Source organism: Oryza glaberrima, chromosome 7, assembly GCF_000147395.1.
Source record: "Oryza glaberrima chromosome 7, OglaRS2, whole genome shotgun sequence".
Classification (NCBI taxonomy): Eukaryota; Viridiplantae; Streptophyta; class Magnoliopsida; order Poales; family Poaceae; genus Oryza; species Oryza glaberrima.
Window position 1 is genome coordinate 2,224,900 of NC_068332.1, and position 13,617 is coordinate 2,238,516.

General features: G+C 48.8%; 2 protein-coding genes and 1 pseudogene across 2 annotated transcripts; all 3 read right to left on the reverse strand.

Annotated features, from left to right (window-relative positions):
- Positions 1-1,158: 1,158 nt before the first annotated feature.
- On the reverse strand, positions 1,159-2,790 carry LOC127779969 (putative zinc finger CCCH domain-containing protein 48). Its single transcript, XM_052306902.1, has 2 exons — positions 1,513-2,790; positions 1,159-1,368 (listed from the first exon to the last, which is right to left on the reverse strand). Exons 1-2 carry the CDS (start codon positions 2,788-2,790, stop codon positions 1,159-1,161), a joined length of 1,488 nt encoding a protein of 495 aa, XP_052162862.1.
- A 1,572-nt stretch (positions 2,791-4,362) lies between these two features.
- Positions 4,363-5,182, reverse strand: LOC127779271 (ABC transporter G family member 16-like; annotated as a pseudogene).
- Positions 5,183-6,015: 833 nt separating this feature from the next.
- Positions 6,016-7,175, reverse strand: LOC127779970 (protein G1). The gene has a single exon (XM_052306903.1). It carries the CDS (start codon positions 7,112-7,114, stop codon positions 6,284-6,286), a length of 831 nt encoding a protein of 276 aa, XP_052162863.1. The 5' UTR covers positions 7,115-7,175; the 3' UTR covers positions 6,016-6,283.
- Positions 7,176-13,617: the final 6,442 nt, after the last annotated feature.

The following is a 13,617-nucleotide window of genomic DNA, read 5'->3' on the forward strand; positions in this document are numbered from 1 at the left end:
TACCTCTAGGAATCCATCTTTTCCATCCTCCGAACTATGAAGTGGCCATGACAGCAAATGAAAGTCGCGGTGATAGAAGAGGATTAGTGGCAGCGAGGATAGTATACCCAAGGAGAGCGACAACGAGGGGAGGGACGCAGACAAGAGCAAGGGCAAGGATAGCATAGCCTAGGCGAGCTTGTGCGACTATAGCGTAGCGGAGGATAGCAGCGGGTGAGGAGCACGGCGGTGTACGACCTCGGTGTCACGCAGTCACGGGGGACCTAGGATTCGAAATTTGGAAGGATACACCGGGAAACTATTTTGATCCCTCGAAGGGATGTCCCCCCGTTATTAGTATGTAACTGAAATGGTTATGTCCACTCCCAGGATGCACCCACTCAAAGCACATTCAACTGATATGCCAATACAAAATTATGGTGTCACCCTTCCACGTGACATTCCAGGCACGGTACCAGATTTAGTACCGCGCCTCACTACTACTAAAGGAAGGAACCGACACTAAGACAGGAATTCATAGGAACATACTTTCCGAATCCAATACTATACACTCTGTTTTCGGAAATCGTCTGGGTCAACGGGAAACCCTTTTCACCTTTAATTAGCATTCACCCGGCGTGGACAACTCTAGTAGGATGACAGCAAGCTAGAGCTTTAAGCACCAAACTTCCGATCCCAGAACAAACATAGTACAATGCTTGACCCATCCCCTGAGTTGTGATCCAGAACAGAGTAAGTTTGGGGGGAAAAAAGACTAGGCATATCCAGAAGCAGAAATTAACATGTCAGGTGCGCAGATAGTGGATAATTAGGTAGATAAAACCTCCATGCAGTGATCATGCAGGCTTGCAACATATCTCGATCAAGTCATGCATGTACAAAGCTTTCTTACATTGAAGAAAGAAGACATTTAACAAGTACTAGTAGACGAAGACCTCATGATGTTACGCGAGCAATGCTGTAGCTAGGATAGGTAGAAATGCAGTTTGTAACTGTGTTGTTCGACACAGGGATATACTGAACGAGATGGAACAAACAAGCATCAGAACTATCTATACATCTCGTGCACTCAAAGGTAATCGATCAATCTACTGCTCCCATTCCTTGCGCTTTGCTATTGGTGGGATAAATGTAACTGATCGATGCGAAGACAATGGCCTAGTAGGAATGCCGGAAACCACAGGTGTCACCGCGGGGACAGGTCTGACCGGTGAAGAAATACCAGCACGGCTCCTTCTTCCCAAGCTCCACCTCCCCGTGCGCGAACCTGCAGTTGGCTGCAAACAGGCATAATCCACCACTCGTGAACGTCTTGCATAGCTTCGTCTTGTACTTGTCTCCCCCTCCCAAAGCGGGGGACGACGAATCCTGCAAAGGCAAACGAATGCCAATTCAGTTATCAAAACCAAAAATTAAATCTAGATGCATGAGGAGTTGAGGACATGATGACTAGTTATTGCGTGGTAGATCGAATCAATCAGTTAAATTGAAGACGAAATCAATTAAACTCACCGAGGACGAGGAGTCCTCACCGGCGTCGGCTAGAGAGCTCACAGCCACCACCAAACGCAGGTCATCTTCTCCATGGGCGTACTTGCATGTGTTGCCACGAGGACAACCAAGCCCACGGGAATAATATTCCGCGCACAGCTTCGTCTTGTGTTCCTCCAGTCCGAATGCCAGCTGCTGTAGCGGTCGCGCTGCTGGTCCAGCTCCGGCGGCGATGGGGGCGAATGACGGCGGCGGAGCATAGGGTGCGCCGGGAATGGGCACGAACTCGAATCGCCCACGCCCAGTGACGGTGGAGGCCGGTGTGTGTGCAGCCTCTCGCGCCAGGATCGAACGCCGAGTCCACTCGGAGTCGGAGAGCGGTGAGGAACAGCGCACTAACCAGGCACGGCTAGCGGCGGAGCACGGCGGCGGCGCTGACGACGGGCCGACCAACTCGCGGTCGAGCGGAGAATCGAAGGCCGTGGCGTACGGGAGACCGAGAAATGGGGACACGTGGCCGGCTTCTGCGAGCGCGGACGAGGTGATGTAGTGGCGGTACCGGTAACCGGCGGCGGGGGCGGATGAGGAGAGGGCGGAGTAGAGGTCCTGGCGCCCACGGGTGGTGGGGACGAAGGCGGGGGCATCTGCATTGAGTTGGCCACCGGGGACAGGGCCGACTACGCCGTCGACGAGTAGGTCGAGGTCGAGGTCGGCGACGAGGTCGTCGGGGTGGTCCTCCTCACCATCGTGGCCGCCGGGGACGAAGACGTGGCGGCCGCCGGATCCCTCCTCCTCCTGGCCGCCGCTGCTGGGGACGAGGGGCCCGTCGTCGATGTAGTGCTCCTCCTCCTCCTCCTCCTCCTCGGCGAGGTGGTCGTCGTCGGCGTGGTCGGCACTATCCTCCGCCATGCTGCTGGTCGGCAGAGCACCAAAACCGGTCGCGGGGAGGCGCCTGGTCGCGCTGGTGCCGGCACCCATGGAGCCTGACCCGACCCCGAACTTCATGCCGACGAGCTCGCCCTGGAAGACCGGCGCGTGGATGCTGCCGACGAGGATGCTCGGGGTGACGTGGACTGGCTGCGGCGGGGAGGAGGTGGCGCCGCCTGCGTCTCGGCCGACGGGGACGCCAACGCCAGAGCGGTAATCCTCAGCGACGTGGCCGCCGGGGACGACGACGTCGTGGCCGCCGGATCCCTCCTCCTCCTGGCCGCCGCTGCTGGGGACGAGGTGCCCGTCGTCGTCGTAGCGCTGCTCCGTCGTCGTCGTCGCAGCGTGATCTCCATCCTCCGAGTCCGCCATGCTGCTCAAACACACACAGATCGAGCACCAAAACCACACGCATCAAACGCAAAATCAGCACAGAAAACACGCCATGGATCACATTCAAAAATCGATCATGATTCACGAAAACGAAGCACCACCACCATTTCGATCGACCAAAATCAAAACCAGAACACACACAGCGCGATCGATCAAAATACGCTCACCTCTCTCCGCTAGCTACTCGACTCGATCCGATCGGCGAGATGAAAAATCTCCTCGCGCGCGTGTCGGCGTGTGGATGCAAAGAGCAAGAGGAGGGCGAAGCGAGGTGGGGAGAAGGAGAGGAGAGGTGGAAGAAACGGGGGCTGCTTGAACTCTCACGAGGGGTTTATATAGTCGGAATGACCTGCCACGTCATCGTAGGGTTCTCCAAGCACCTTTGAATGCATAGTGGGTCCCACGGAATCCATCTGGCACACGATCTGGCAGTGGTCCCAACCAACTACACTAGTGGTCCCAGCCTCCCAGCAAGTGGGATTTGGTGGGCCCAACGCAGATGAGAGCAAAGATATTCAAATTCCTGGGTGAAGTGGGATTTCGTGGGGCCCACGACACAGGCCACGTACGCACGCTTGCCCGGCCGCTCGTGTCGTGTGTGCGGCGGCGCACCGCAACCGATCGATCGAACTACGGCCACCGGGTCGGATGCACCGTGAACGTCTCCTGCACACTGCTGCGGTCTAGCGGTCTAGCCCTCTAGGACCGACGGACGCAGCTTTAAAATATACGTGGGGTGGAGAACGGAGATGTTTACTTCATAAGAGCAATAGAACACAACACATATCGTATTTATAGTTCAATCGCATAATTGTCTCAATTATTGTCTGTGGCGTGCGTGCATTGTGGAAAAATGGACTTGATCTGTTAGACGTTCAGACCTTGTTATACATAATTTTTCATAACTATTATAAGAGAATAGGGGAGTCTTAGGGGTGTAGAGCGACACATGTCGTATAATTGGATCGATCGACTCACCCTTTCTAATGGATAGATCCGCCCTGACTCCACTAATAATTATGAAAACGGTAGATCAGTTGCGAGATTTATTGGTCCGGTGCTATGGGATTTGCTACAGTATAAACATCTTTTTTCGTCTTTATATACTGGTGAACAATAGGTGGACAAAATGATAGAACAATGTATTAATACCGTTGTAAAATTTGTTGTAGGACATAAAAAATCGTGTTCACTACATACGTCTGAATTTAAACCTTTCCTTGAGTCTTTTGTCATCAAATCTAATCAGATAATTATAATTGAACACGGTTTTCAGCTATATGAATATAAAATCTTCAAAATTGAAATATTACATACATACACACACCCGAAGGTTTAGCTAGCGCCTCTTGTTTTTGCTCCCAAAGAGCAGGACAATATAAAACAGAAAACGGAAAAAGAAACCAAACGCCACGGTGACCAGCAGGCACTTCCACCTGCCGATATCCATCCCAGCCTGCTGCGCCAGCACGTCGGCGCGGTCACCACGCAGGTGTCCGCCGTCAAAGTGGTGCCGAGCGTACGCCTGATTGGCGTCCATCACCGACATCTTCACGGCCTTCGACAACCCGACGATCGGCGTGCCGTCGAACATCTCGACGCCACGGGAGAAGCAGCACCGCCACCGGAGAGAACGACGGCGAAGAACGTGGTCGCCGCGAACGCCAGCGACAGGGACACCAGCGGCGGGAACGCGACGGCGGTGTTGGCGATCACGTAGGAGAGGCGGCGGTAGGCGTTGTGGGCTGTCTCGATCCCGGATGTGGATGTGGCGCTCCTGGACGAACACCGGCAGCGCGTCGGCGCAGACGTAGAACGTCGTCGACATCGCCATGGCGAATTAAGAAGCCCAGCCGCTCCTGGACTCCCTTGGGCGTGTCGTCGATCGAGGCGCCAGAAGATGGTTGCCAGGATGAACCCCGTCACCGTGATCGTGCGGAGCCGCATCACCAACAGCTCCGGCATTCGCCTCGTGTTGGTGAACGCCCTCTTGATCAGCACCCACACCTCCACGTACGGCGGGTTCGCGTACGTCGGCATCGATGAGGAAAGCGCCGAGCGATGATTGCCACTTGGAGTTGAATTCGACGAGCATGGCGGCGCCGTCGTGCTGTGGTGCTCGAGCTCACCGATGGTGTCGAGGGCGAACTCTCGGCTGGGTTCTCGTTGTCCGGGACGGGCGCGGCGAAGACGGAGAAGAAGGTCTTGAGCCCCGACGGCGTGCCGGAGTAGACGTACGGTGCGGCCGCGGGAGAGGAAGAGGAGGCGGTCGAGGATGTTGAGGATGCGGCCGCTGGGCTGGTGGATGGTCATGGGTCATGACGACGACGCTGCCGCTCTGCGCGATGCGGCGGAGCACCTGCACCAGCATTTCGGTGCCCGCGCGCTGCAAATGTTTTTGTTTTCTGAATACGAATGGGCTTTTGGGCCGGCGTAAATGGAGAAAAGGCCCATTTTACTTGCGAAAACGAAGGAGAAGGTTCTTTTTGCCATAAGCTTCTGACGATTTTTTTTAACTTTTAAATTTTTTAATTTTAATAATAGACCCTTACAAAACTAGTTTATTTTCAGAATCTAAATTTTTTTTGCCACGTAGCAAAACAATACTGACACGTCACAAATAGCGGGTGCGGATGTTTAATCCAGCCATGCAGCGATGGTGGTGTGACTAAATAACGTTATCACGCCAATCAAACCGGTGCGACAAAATAATACTAGTATTGTTTTAGCCAAATTGTTCAGATCTAGGAAATAAGTTTTAAAAGGGTTTATTTTTAAAATTAAAAATTTAAAAAGTTCAAAAAAAAAACTAAAAAATCGCTTCCGGAGAGTTGTTGCGGCCTACGGGAGCGGGACAGCGGGAAAAGCCTTAATTAAGGAGATTCATGCCATCTTTGCCATTACACAGTAATTTTGTATAGTAAGAAACCTAAATGTTCATTCATTTGTAGTAAGTTTTTTTTCGCAAGAGTGCAAAGAAAAAAGTTTTTTTAAAAAAAGTTGGGAAATATATTGCTTCTCTCCGGACACCCAGAATAAGATGAAGAATTGGACAATATGATATTTTGTGAAATAAATCAAAACCGTGGATCTTCTATTTGTGTCCGAGGCTTATAGACCTTATATTTCTCAACATATTCCTTAGTTCTTGGGAGGTTCACCCTCATTTAGCGATTTCAGCCTGGTTTAAATACCGTAACACATGCATGTTATTAATCAGATCATGCACGAACATAACGCAATCGACATCCATCACCAAAACTAACAAAATTAATTAGCACAATTAAATTAGTTAATTAAGATCCGAAGCAACGGAACGAACACGTACGGATATGCTGGATCGATCAGCATCAAAGCACAGATCAAGATGATCACAAGATGCAGACACATCACACATGTAACTAGCTAGTACACTGAAGCAACCACAGTGAGAAGCACAGACAAATACACGACGAACTAGCTAGCTAGCTAACTAACTGAAGGTGTTGTACAGAAATGGCAAGTAGACGCCGGCGCCGTAGAAGCCGCCGCCGCCGCCGCCATGGCCGCCATGGCCGCCATGTGCTCCCCCGAGGACGCTCCCGAAGTCGCAGTACTCGAACGGCACACCGTTGAGGCACGGTGGCAGCGGCGGCAGAGGCAGCCCCGGGGTCACCGCCACCGGCGGCGCCGTCGCGTCGCCGTCGTTCACGCCCGCGCGCGCGCCGCCGCCGCCGCCGCCGCGGGCGCCGTTCCTGTTGCCGCCCCTGCGCTTCTTCTTCTTGTGGTAGGAGATGCCACGCGCCATGGCCTGCGCGTCGCGGACGTCGCGCAGGTACAGCCTCACGGCGCGCGCGGCGAAGGGGTTGGCGGCGGCGGAGGAGGAGGAGGAGGTACTGTCGGTGGCGACCGCGCCGGCGCCCGCGACGGCGTCGGGCTCCCCGGCGCGGCCGTGGCGCTCGTCGTAGGCGGCGCGGAGGCGGCCGACGAGCGCGTCGAGGCTGCCCCACGCCTGGCGCAGCGGGCACTGGCATGCGGCGGCGGCGGCGGCGACCGGGCCGGCGGCGGACGGCGAGCGGCCGCCGTACGACGGGCACGGCGGCTCGTGGACGCGCGTCTTGCCGAAGCGGTCGAGGTAGCGGAGGAACTCGAGGACGTGGGCGCCGCTGCAGCGGCGGAGCTCGAGCGGCGGGCGGTGCGCGGCGAGGTACTGCGTGAAGGTCTGCCAGTCCCGGCGCTTCTGCGACTCGTACCGGCTCGGCCGCAGCTCCGCCGGCGAGCAGCCGTCGTCGGAGCCCAGCGCGGCAGCGGACGACGACGACATGGCCGGCAGCGGCCACCTACGTTACGCAGTAACACTAGAGAGACGTGACAGAATGCGTCTAGTGGGCTTGGCCTTTAATAGAGCCAACCAAGGTGGTAGTAGTGCATTGGACGAGCTAGTATATGAGTAGTACTATAGCTAGGTAGGGGCTACCTGAAAATGTATTTATCTAAATTCCAAGTTTAGTTCTATTTTTTTTTCTTCAAACTTTCAACTTTTCCATCACATTACTCCTTGAAAATGTGGTAGTAGTGCATTGCACAGGAGAATTGAAGATAGGAGTACACACCATAATATGTGAAATAGTACAATGGGAAGAGTATACATTTTCTATCAATATTTATTTATGTAATAAATTTTTTGGCTTTTTTCTTAAGCCCTTTACCCATCGTACAAAGGCACGATTTGGAATTGAAAGGTGTGATTTGCGATAAGAGGAAACTCCCTCCGGCATCACCTCGATGGACAGAGCTTTAGGTCTTGTTTGAAGGAGTTTCTAGTTATAGCTTTTTCCAAATCTCCGCTTCCTAACAGTTTAGATTCTCATCCAGATTCCAAGAATTTATAGCTATAAAATCTTAAAATAAAACTAGAAGCTAGAAATCGAAAGACTTTAACTTTTCTAAATTCTCGTAAGTTGGCTACCAACCAAATGTTTAACAAAATCTTAATTCCCTAGAGAGAGTCATAGTGTATTCCCGATAGAAGAACCAAAACATGCAAGGCCACCCAAAAGAAAAGCTGTTAAGATATACCACATGAATATGGAGGCTAACTCCTAAATGAATCGGAACCCCCAAATTCACATTAGAGGGGTTTGAGTCCCTTCCGTTAGAGCAACATGGAGGGAAAGATCTTTAGTGACCCAACCCTCCATTCCAGGATCCTTATAGAAGGGTGACGGAGCTACACTTCGTCTTTTACTTCATGCCCTTGATCAGCCTGCCTCATCGGTAGGGATGGGGGCGCCTTTAGCTCAAACCTCTCTAAGCCATATTATCACTTTCCACGCTCGTCCGGTAAGATCATCAACTAATGCCACGTAACCAAGAACATGAACCACTATACTGGGACAACGACTCCATGTTTAGTCGTTTAGGGATATAGAGTGGCTAACCCACAAATCCATTTATAAGTGAGCCTACTACCATCGATTACGTCTGCCTGTCACAGTGAAAGCCACTACCATCGATCAGTATCAGATCATTGAGCCTCTATTACCGATCGTCATGTCCAAGTGTAGGTGCCCCCCCCCCCCCCCACCTCCCTCTTTTTACAAGTGGGTTGCATCCTAATGATGCGAAAATATGGACACCCAGTCAAGGCATGTGCAATAGTATAAGACCACCTTGACATGAGCCTACACGGCAGTGTACATCATATATAAATAGAGTAAATCTCTTACTATACTCAGAGGTCTATATTGTACACTGCAATTAATTACACTTGGTTGTATACATATTAGGCGTTGTTCACTTAGGCCTTGTTCGGTTAATCCTCCAATTGAAAGAGGTTGGAAGGGATTTGAGGGAAAATAATTTCATACAAAAGAATTAACCGAACAAGGCCTTATGGGTTTAGGAACCTTTCATCCGATAAAATAGAATGACATATTAACACATGATTAATTAAATATAAGCCAAAAAACTTAAAATGGATAAATATTATTTTTGAAAATAAAAATTTTACTTTTTTTTGAAAAAAAATCATATTGTTTAACAATTTAGAAAGCGTGAGCGAGAAAAACGAAGGAGTAGAAATTAAAATGTGTAGTTGAGAACACCCTAAGCAATTGCCCCGATGTAAGGGGCTGAAACTCAATTTCATCACTTGTACATATATATATGGCATGTTTGTGTGTCTCTTAATTTGCACTATCTTCCTAATTAAGCTTGTACTCTCTTTCAACTAAGTATGGTCGTCGTGCTTGTTACGCGCAAGCTCGTTTTTGCGCCAACTTAACACATGCATATAGCTAATTAAATTTCGCTATTTATAAGTCGTCTGAATTTTTCGTATTAGTCAATTACGTCACCTGAAGCACATTGTCAGCACAATTAATTATAAGCTTGTGCATGGTCAGGTAAATAGAAGTGGTGGATCCAAGATGAATGCCTGGCATGCATGGAGCCCGAACAGTGGGAGAGTGGGACAATATCTACTCACGTTTTGTTTTCGGCGTCTTTGGAGAGTGGGCATCGAGCCCGCCCGGGTGGTGACTTATGCACAGTCCGGCCGGAGAGCTGACTCCACCATGCACTTCCAAACATTATAGCAGGATAATACTCCCTCTATCTCAAAATAAATAAACGAATGACACATCCTAGTGAACAATGTCACATTCCATATATATTATGTTTGTTTATTTTGGGTGGAAAAAAATACAAGGTTGAATATAGTAGCTTCATTGTAAATATATATAGCGTACGTATAAGAATATCACAATTGGAATTGTTACGAGAAGGAGAAGTAACACATTCTAATAGGCACATAACCGGCCAATATCAAAATTTTAGCTTCCATTTAGCAAGAAACCATCTCAACTCAACTTAAAATTTTAGTATATATACAATATATATCGCCATGCATGTTTCGTACTAATTTTGTTTGTTTTGAAACAGAGTAATTATATAGATAGGTTGGGCGCTACTTCTCCGTTCCAAAATAATCTAATCTAAAGATAGGACGTGATCTATAATCTGGCTAAAGACTTGCCCAGGCATGTTGAGTTTTATTTTGAGGCGGGGATGAGAGTATGCCGAAAAGAATATGCATGCATGATAAGACATGGCATGCAGTAAGCAGTATGATCCACGGGGGGACTGAATGAGTGAACGTGCGTGCGCTGCACGGACAGGGGCATGCAGGCCCAGGCTGCAGGACAGTAGTAGGGGCTCGGGCGTGAGGGAGGGCAAGCTGCTGCGTATGCATCGAACAAAAGTTTAGCTTGCAGCTGCTATAGCAGCTTATAGCTAGAGCCATGCATGCATGCGTCCATCACATCACGACGCGAGTCAGTCGGCGTCGGCGGGGCCGGCCGGCCGGCGAGAGGCGGGTCCCGGCGCCGGCCGGCCGCTCGCCGCGCCGTCCTGTCAACTCAAGCGCATGCATGCATGCCATTGCCATGGCCTTTTCGGTCTTTGTCGTCGTCGTTATCTACTCTCTTTTCTTGTCGACTTGTCGTCGTCGTCGTGCTCTAGCTTATTTAGCCGCTGATAGCTAGATATATCGATCGATCAGTCGACTGATCTGCATATGCTACCATCATATTAAAATAAGATCATTTTCTCCATAAATTCAATTAACTTTTAAACAATTATTATATCGAAGTTTATGAAAATAGAAAATAAATATATTGAAATTAGATAAAAATAGAAATAATCATATTGTGATTTAATAAAGTGTGTGTATTCTACTCTTTTTACATTAGTATGTGGAGGATGGATGTAAAATAAACTTATTTTTTATATATAAATGCTGGTACGGTCGTCTTGCATCGTCGTCACTGCTACTCCTCGCTGATGCATGATGCGACTACTGTATTAGCTAGCCAGCCTATCGGCTGCATGCATGCACCTGCATACGAGTATGCCACAGCCCATACGCCCACACTACCATTGCCATATGCATGCATTGGGTTGCTGTACCTCGACATGCATGCAGAGGCAGATCCAAAATAAGATTTAAAGCGGACTTATCTCCTTTTTCCTTCTTTAATCAGTCCCACTTACTCTTCATTTTCTCTTTATTTTTTTACCTTTCATCTCCCCTTCTTACAATGTTGATCCAGTGGAGTAGAGGGGACTCGAGTTCACCCAATACCCACGCTGGATCCATCCCTGCATGCATGCATATGTGTACCTAGCCTGTACATGTCAAACCTCACATCCAATCAAGCTTAATTATCAAAATTCTCTAGTTCTAATTGCTTCTCTCACTTCGATACAGAGGCAAGACAAAGATTCTTCTGCAGTATCAGTGCAGCGGAGTGTACAACACATTGATTGGTACCGCCTTATCACCATTGATTGGACAAAAAAAAACCAACACTGTTAGGGTTTTTCTACTTAACAACAACCACAATTCGACCAAGAACAGGCACTAATGGGTACTCATCAATGTTGCGTTTGTAGGTAAACCGACACCGATAATTAGAGCCCAAACCGATCGAGATGGAACAGATTCTTAAGTCTATTGGCTTGTAATAAATGGATTATTCCAGCCACATTTGCCTCCCGTCAATCTCTCCCTGGTCCTCCTGATCTTTCCCTTCTTCCTTGTTATCTCTTCTATCTCCCAGTCACCATTTAGAGAGGCAACGGAGGCCGCTCGGGAGAACGAAGCCACGAAGGTGGCACGATGGTGGTCAGCCTGGCAAACGTTGTCACTGTGACAACAACGGGGATGTTGGCCTCCACCTGTCTCCCCCTCACTGGTGGCAAGGCCACCATTTCTGCCCGCCTAGACGCCTGGGGCGACTGACCTGGCTGGTGATGGTGGCCTCCCTCTCTCCCTTCCCCTCCCACCCAACCGCCTAGACATCAGGGGCGATCGCCCTGGTGGGCGATGGTGGCCTCCTCCTCTCCCTTCCGTTCCCATCGCTAGCCAGGTGATCGAATCTGGGTGCTTATAGGTCAGGGACCACCGGATCAGGCCTCCTCTAACCTCACCTGCCTGCCTTCCTTTGCCTTCTCGATGTCCTTGGCAACCTCAACACCAGCACGGGCTACAGTAATTCCATGATAAGCAGCAGAGGTGGCAGTATCCTCAGCCTCTGGCCAGCAACGGTGGCGTCATGGTAATGCGATGTGATTCACCGCTTATTCTGTTGTATGATATTTAGATTATTTTATTTTTGACTTGAAGCATGTACTGGCGGTCCTTGTTCTTATTATGTTGTATTTGTGATTTAGTTCTTGTTCTTGAATGGATATGTGGCGTCCTTGAGCTTGTTCTTGAATAAGGACCAATTAGAGTATGGATCAGGATGTGGATCACAGGGGCACTCAAAAGCATCGACTCCATGAATTGATTCTTCGAGCTGGTCTCTCTTTTTCGTTTCTTTTGGCTTTTGGGAAGGCACATCAGTGTCGGCAGTGGCGGTGCTAGCAATTTTACCCTGTGGGATCAATTAATTATCATTGCTTAATATTTTAGTATGATCATTTACGTAAAATTCAGTAAATATACATAAAAAAATTAGTACTCCCAAGGATGTTAGTGAAAAAGCTGTACAGCTTATGTGGCTCCGTCACTAGGTGCCGGTTTGTAAACCGGCATTGATGCCCCCTTATCAATTAAATGAATTAAAAGAATCAATTACGTTACATGTTAAAAGGCAGAGGTAGAAAGTACGTTAATTAACCACTACACACTTGCAAACAAAAGAAGATACCACATATTATTACACGCATGCATACCTAGAGCTAATTAGGGTTAGCTTTACTCATTAATCGATCTCTTCAGTTAACGCATGCAGTATATATGCAGCTAACTATACCTATATACCTCTATCAATCGTACGTTCGTATAGCGCAGTAGTATAGTAGACAGCCTGTTCATCGATCGATCGATATATTGCACGCACGTGTTAGAATAGGTTGCACACGTGATGAATTAGGCGTGACAGCTACCCACTTGTGTAGCTAGGACTTGTTTGGCACGTACTGTACTGTACTATAAACATAGGAGTCCTCTGTAGATCCAGAGCTAAGCTAGGTGTTATATATCCTCTGTACACGATATGATCGATCGTATATATGCATGCGTGCTACTTAATTTGGCATCTTGATGTGATTTGTACCATCTTATATATTAACTCCCTCCAATTTTAAATATATATAATGCCGTTAAACAATTTATCTTATTCAATTTTCTCTGCAAATATGTAAAAAATATAAACCATGCTTTAAAGTAATTAATGGTGGAAAAACACCAGACTAAAACCCGAGACTAAAAAAACTGGGTCTGAGACCAAATAAACCGAACTTTAGGTCATTGGACTCTTGTTGGTCTGAGCCAACAAAACATCACCAATGAATGTCTAACAACCCCTCTACAACCCTCATTCCCCTCCCTTAAATTCTGTTGACCACTTTGTCTTCTTTCTCCTGTTGATCCCTTAAATCTCGATGGAGGCATTTGCTTCTATCCATCCTCCATCGAGGAACACCAATCAAGCTCTGATAGACTACCTTTGACTCGATCTATCCCTACCTCTAGGAGCATCGGTTGTGCTATACGAGGATGCTTTCATCTGCCTCCGTTCCCCATCCTCTGCGAGTGTACAATAGTCCTGAAACCCTTCCTTTTCAGCAAGGCGACAGCTCTTCCATTGCATGCTTGCCCCCTTGTTGAGCCATCTCCCACCTCTGTTTCCGTCTCTATCCTCCATCCCCTACTAGGCCACTCTTAGTGTAGCCTTTCTCAGTTTAGACCGAATACTATGTCGAAACCGGTATTTCGAGTACCGAGACCATAAGTCCCAAATCTCCGGTACCAAA

Coding starts and splice junctions, on each gene's coding strand:
- LOC127779969 (XM_052306902.1), bottom strand. CDS start 2,790: ATGGCGGACTCGGAGGATGGAGATCACGCTGCGACGACGACGACGGAG. Junction 1,369..1,512: donor GTGAGGACTCCTCGTCCTCG/GTGAGTTTAATT, acceptor TTGCCTTTGCAG/GATTCGTCGTCCCCCGCTTT.
- LOC127779970 (XM_052306903.1), bottom strand. CDS start 7,114: ATGTCGTCGTCGTCCGCTGCCGCGCTGGGCTCCGACGACGGCTGCTCG.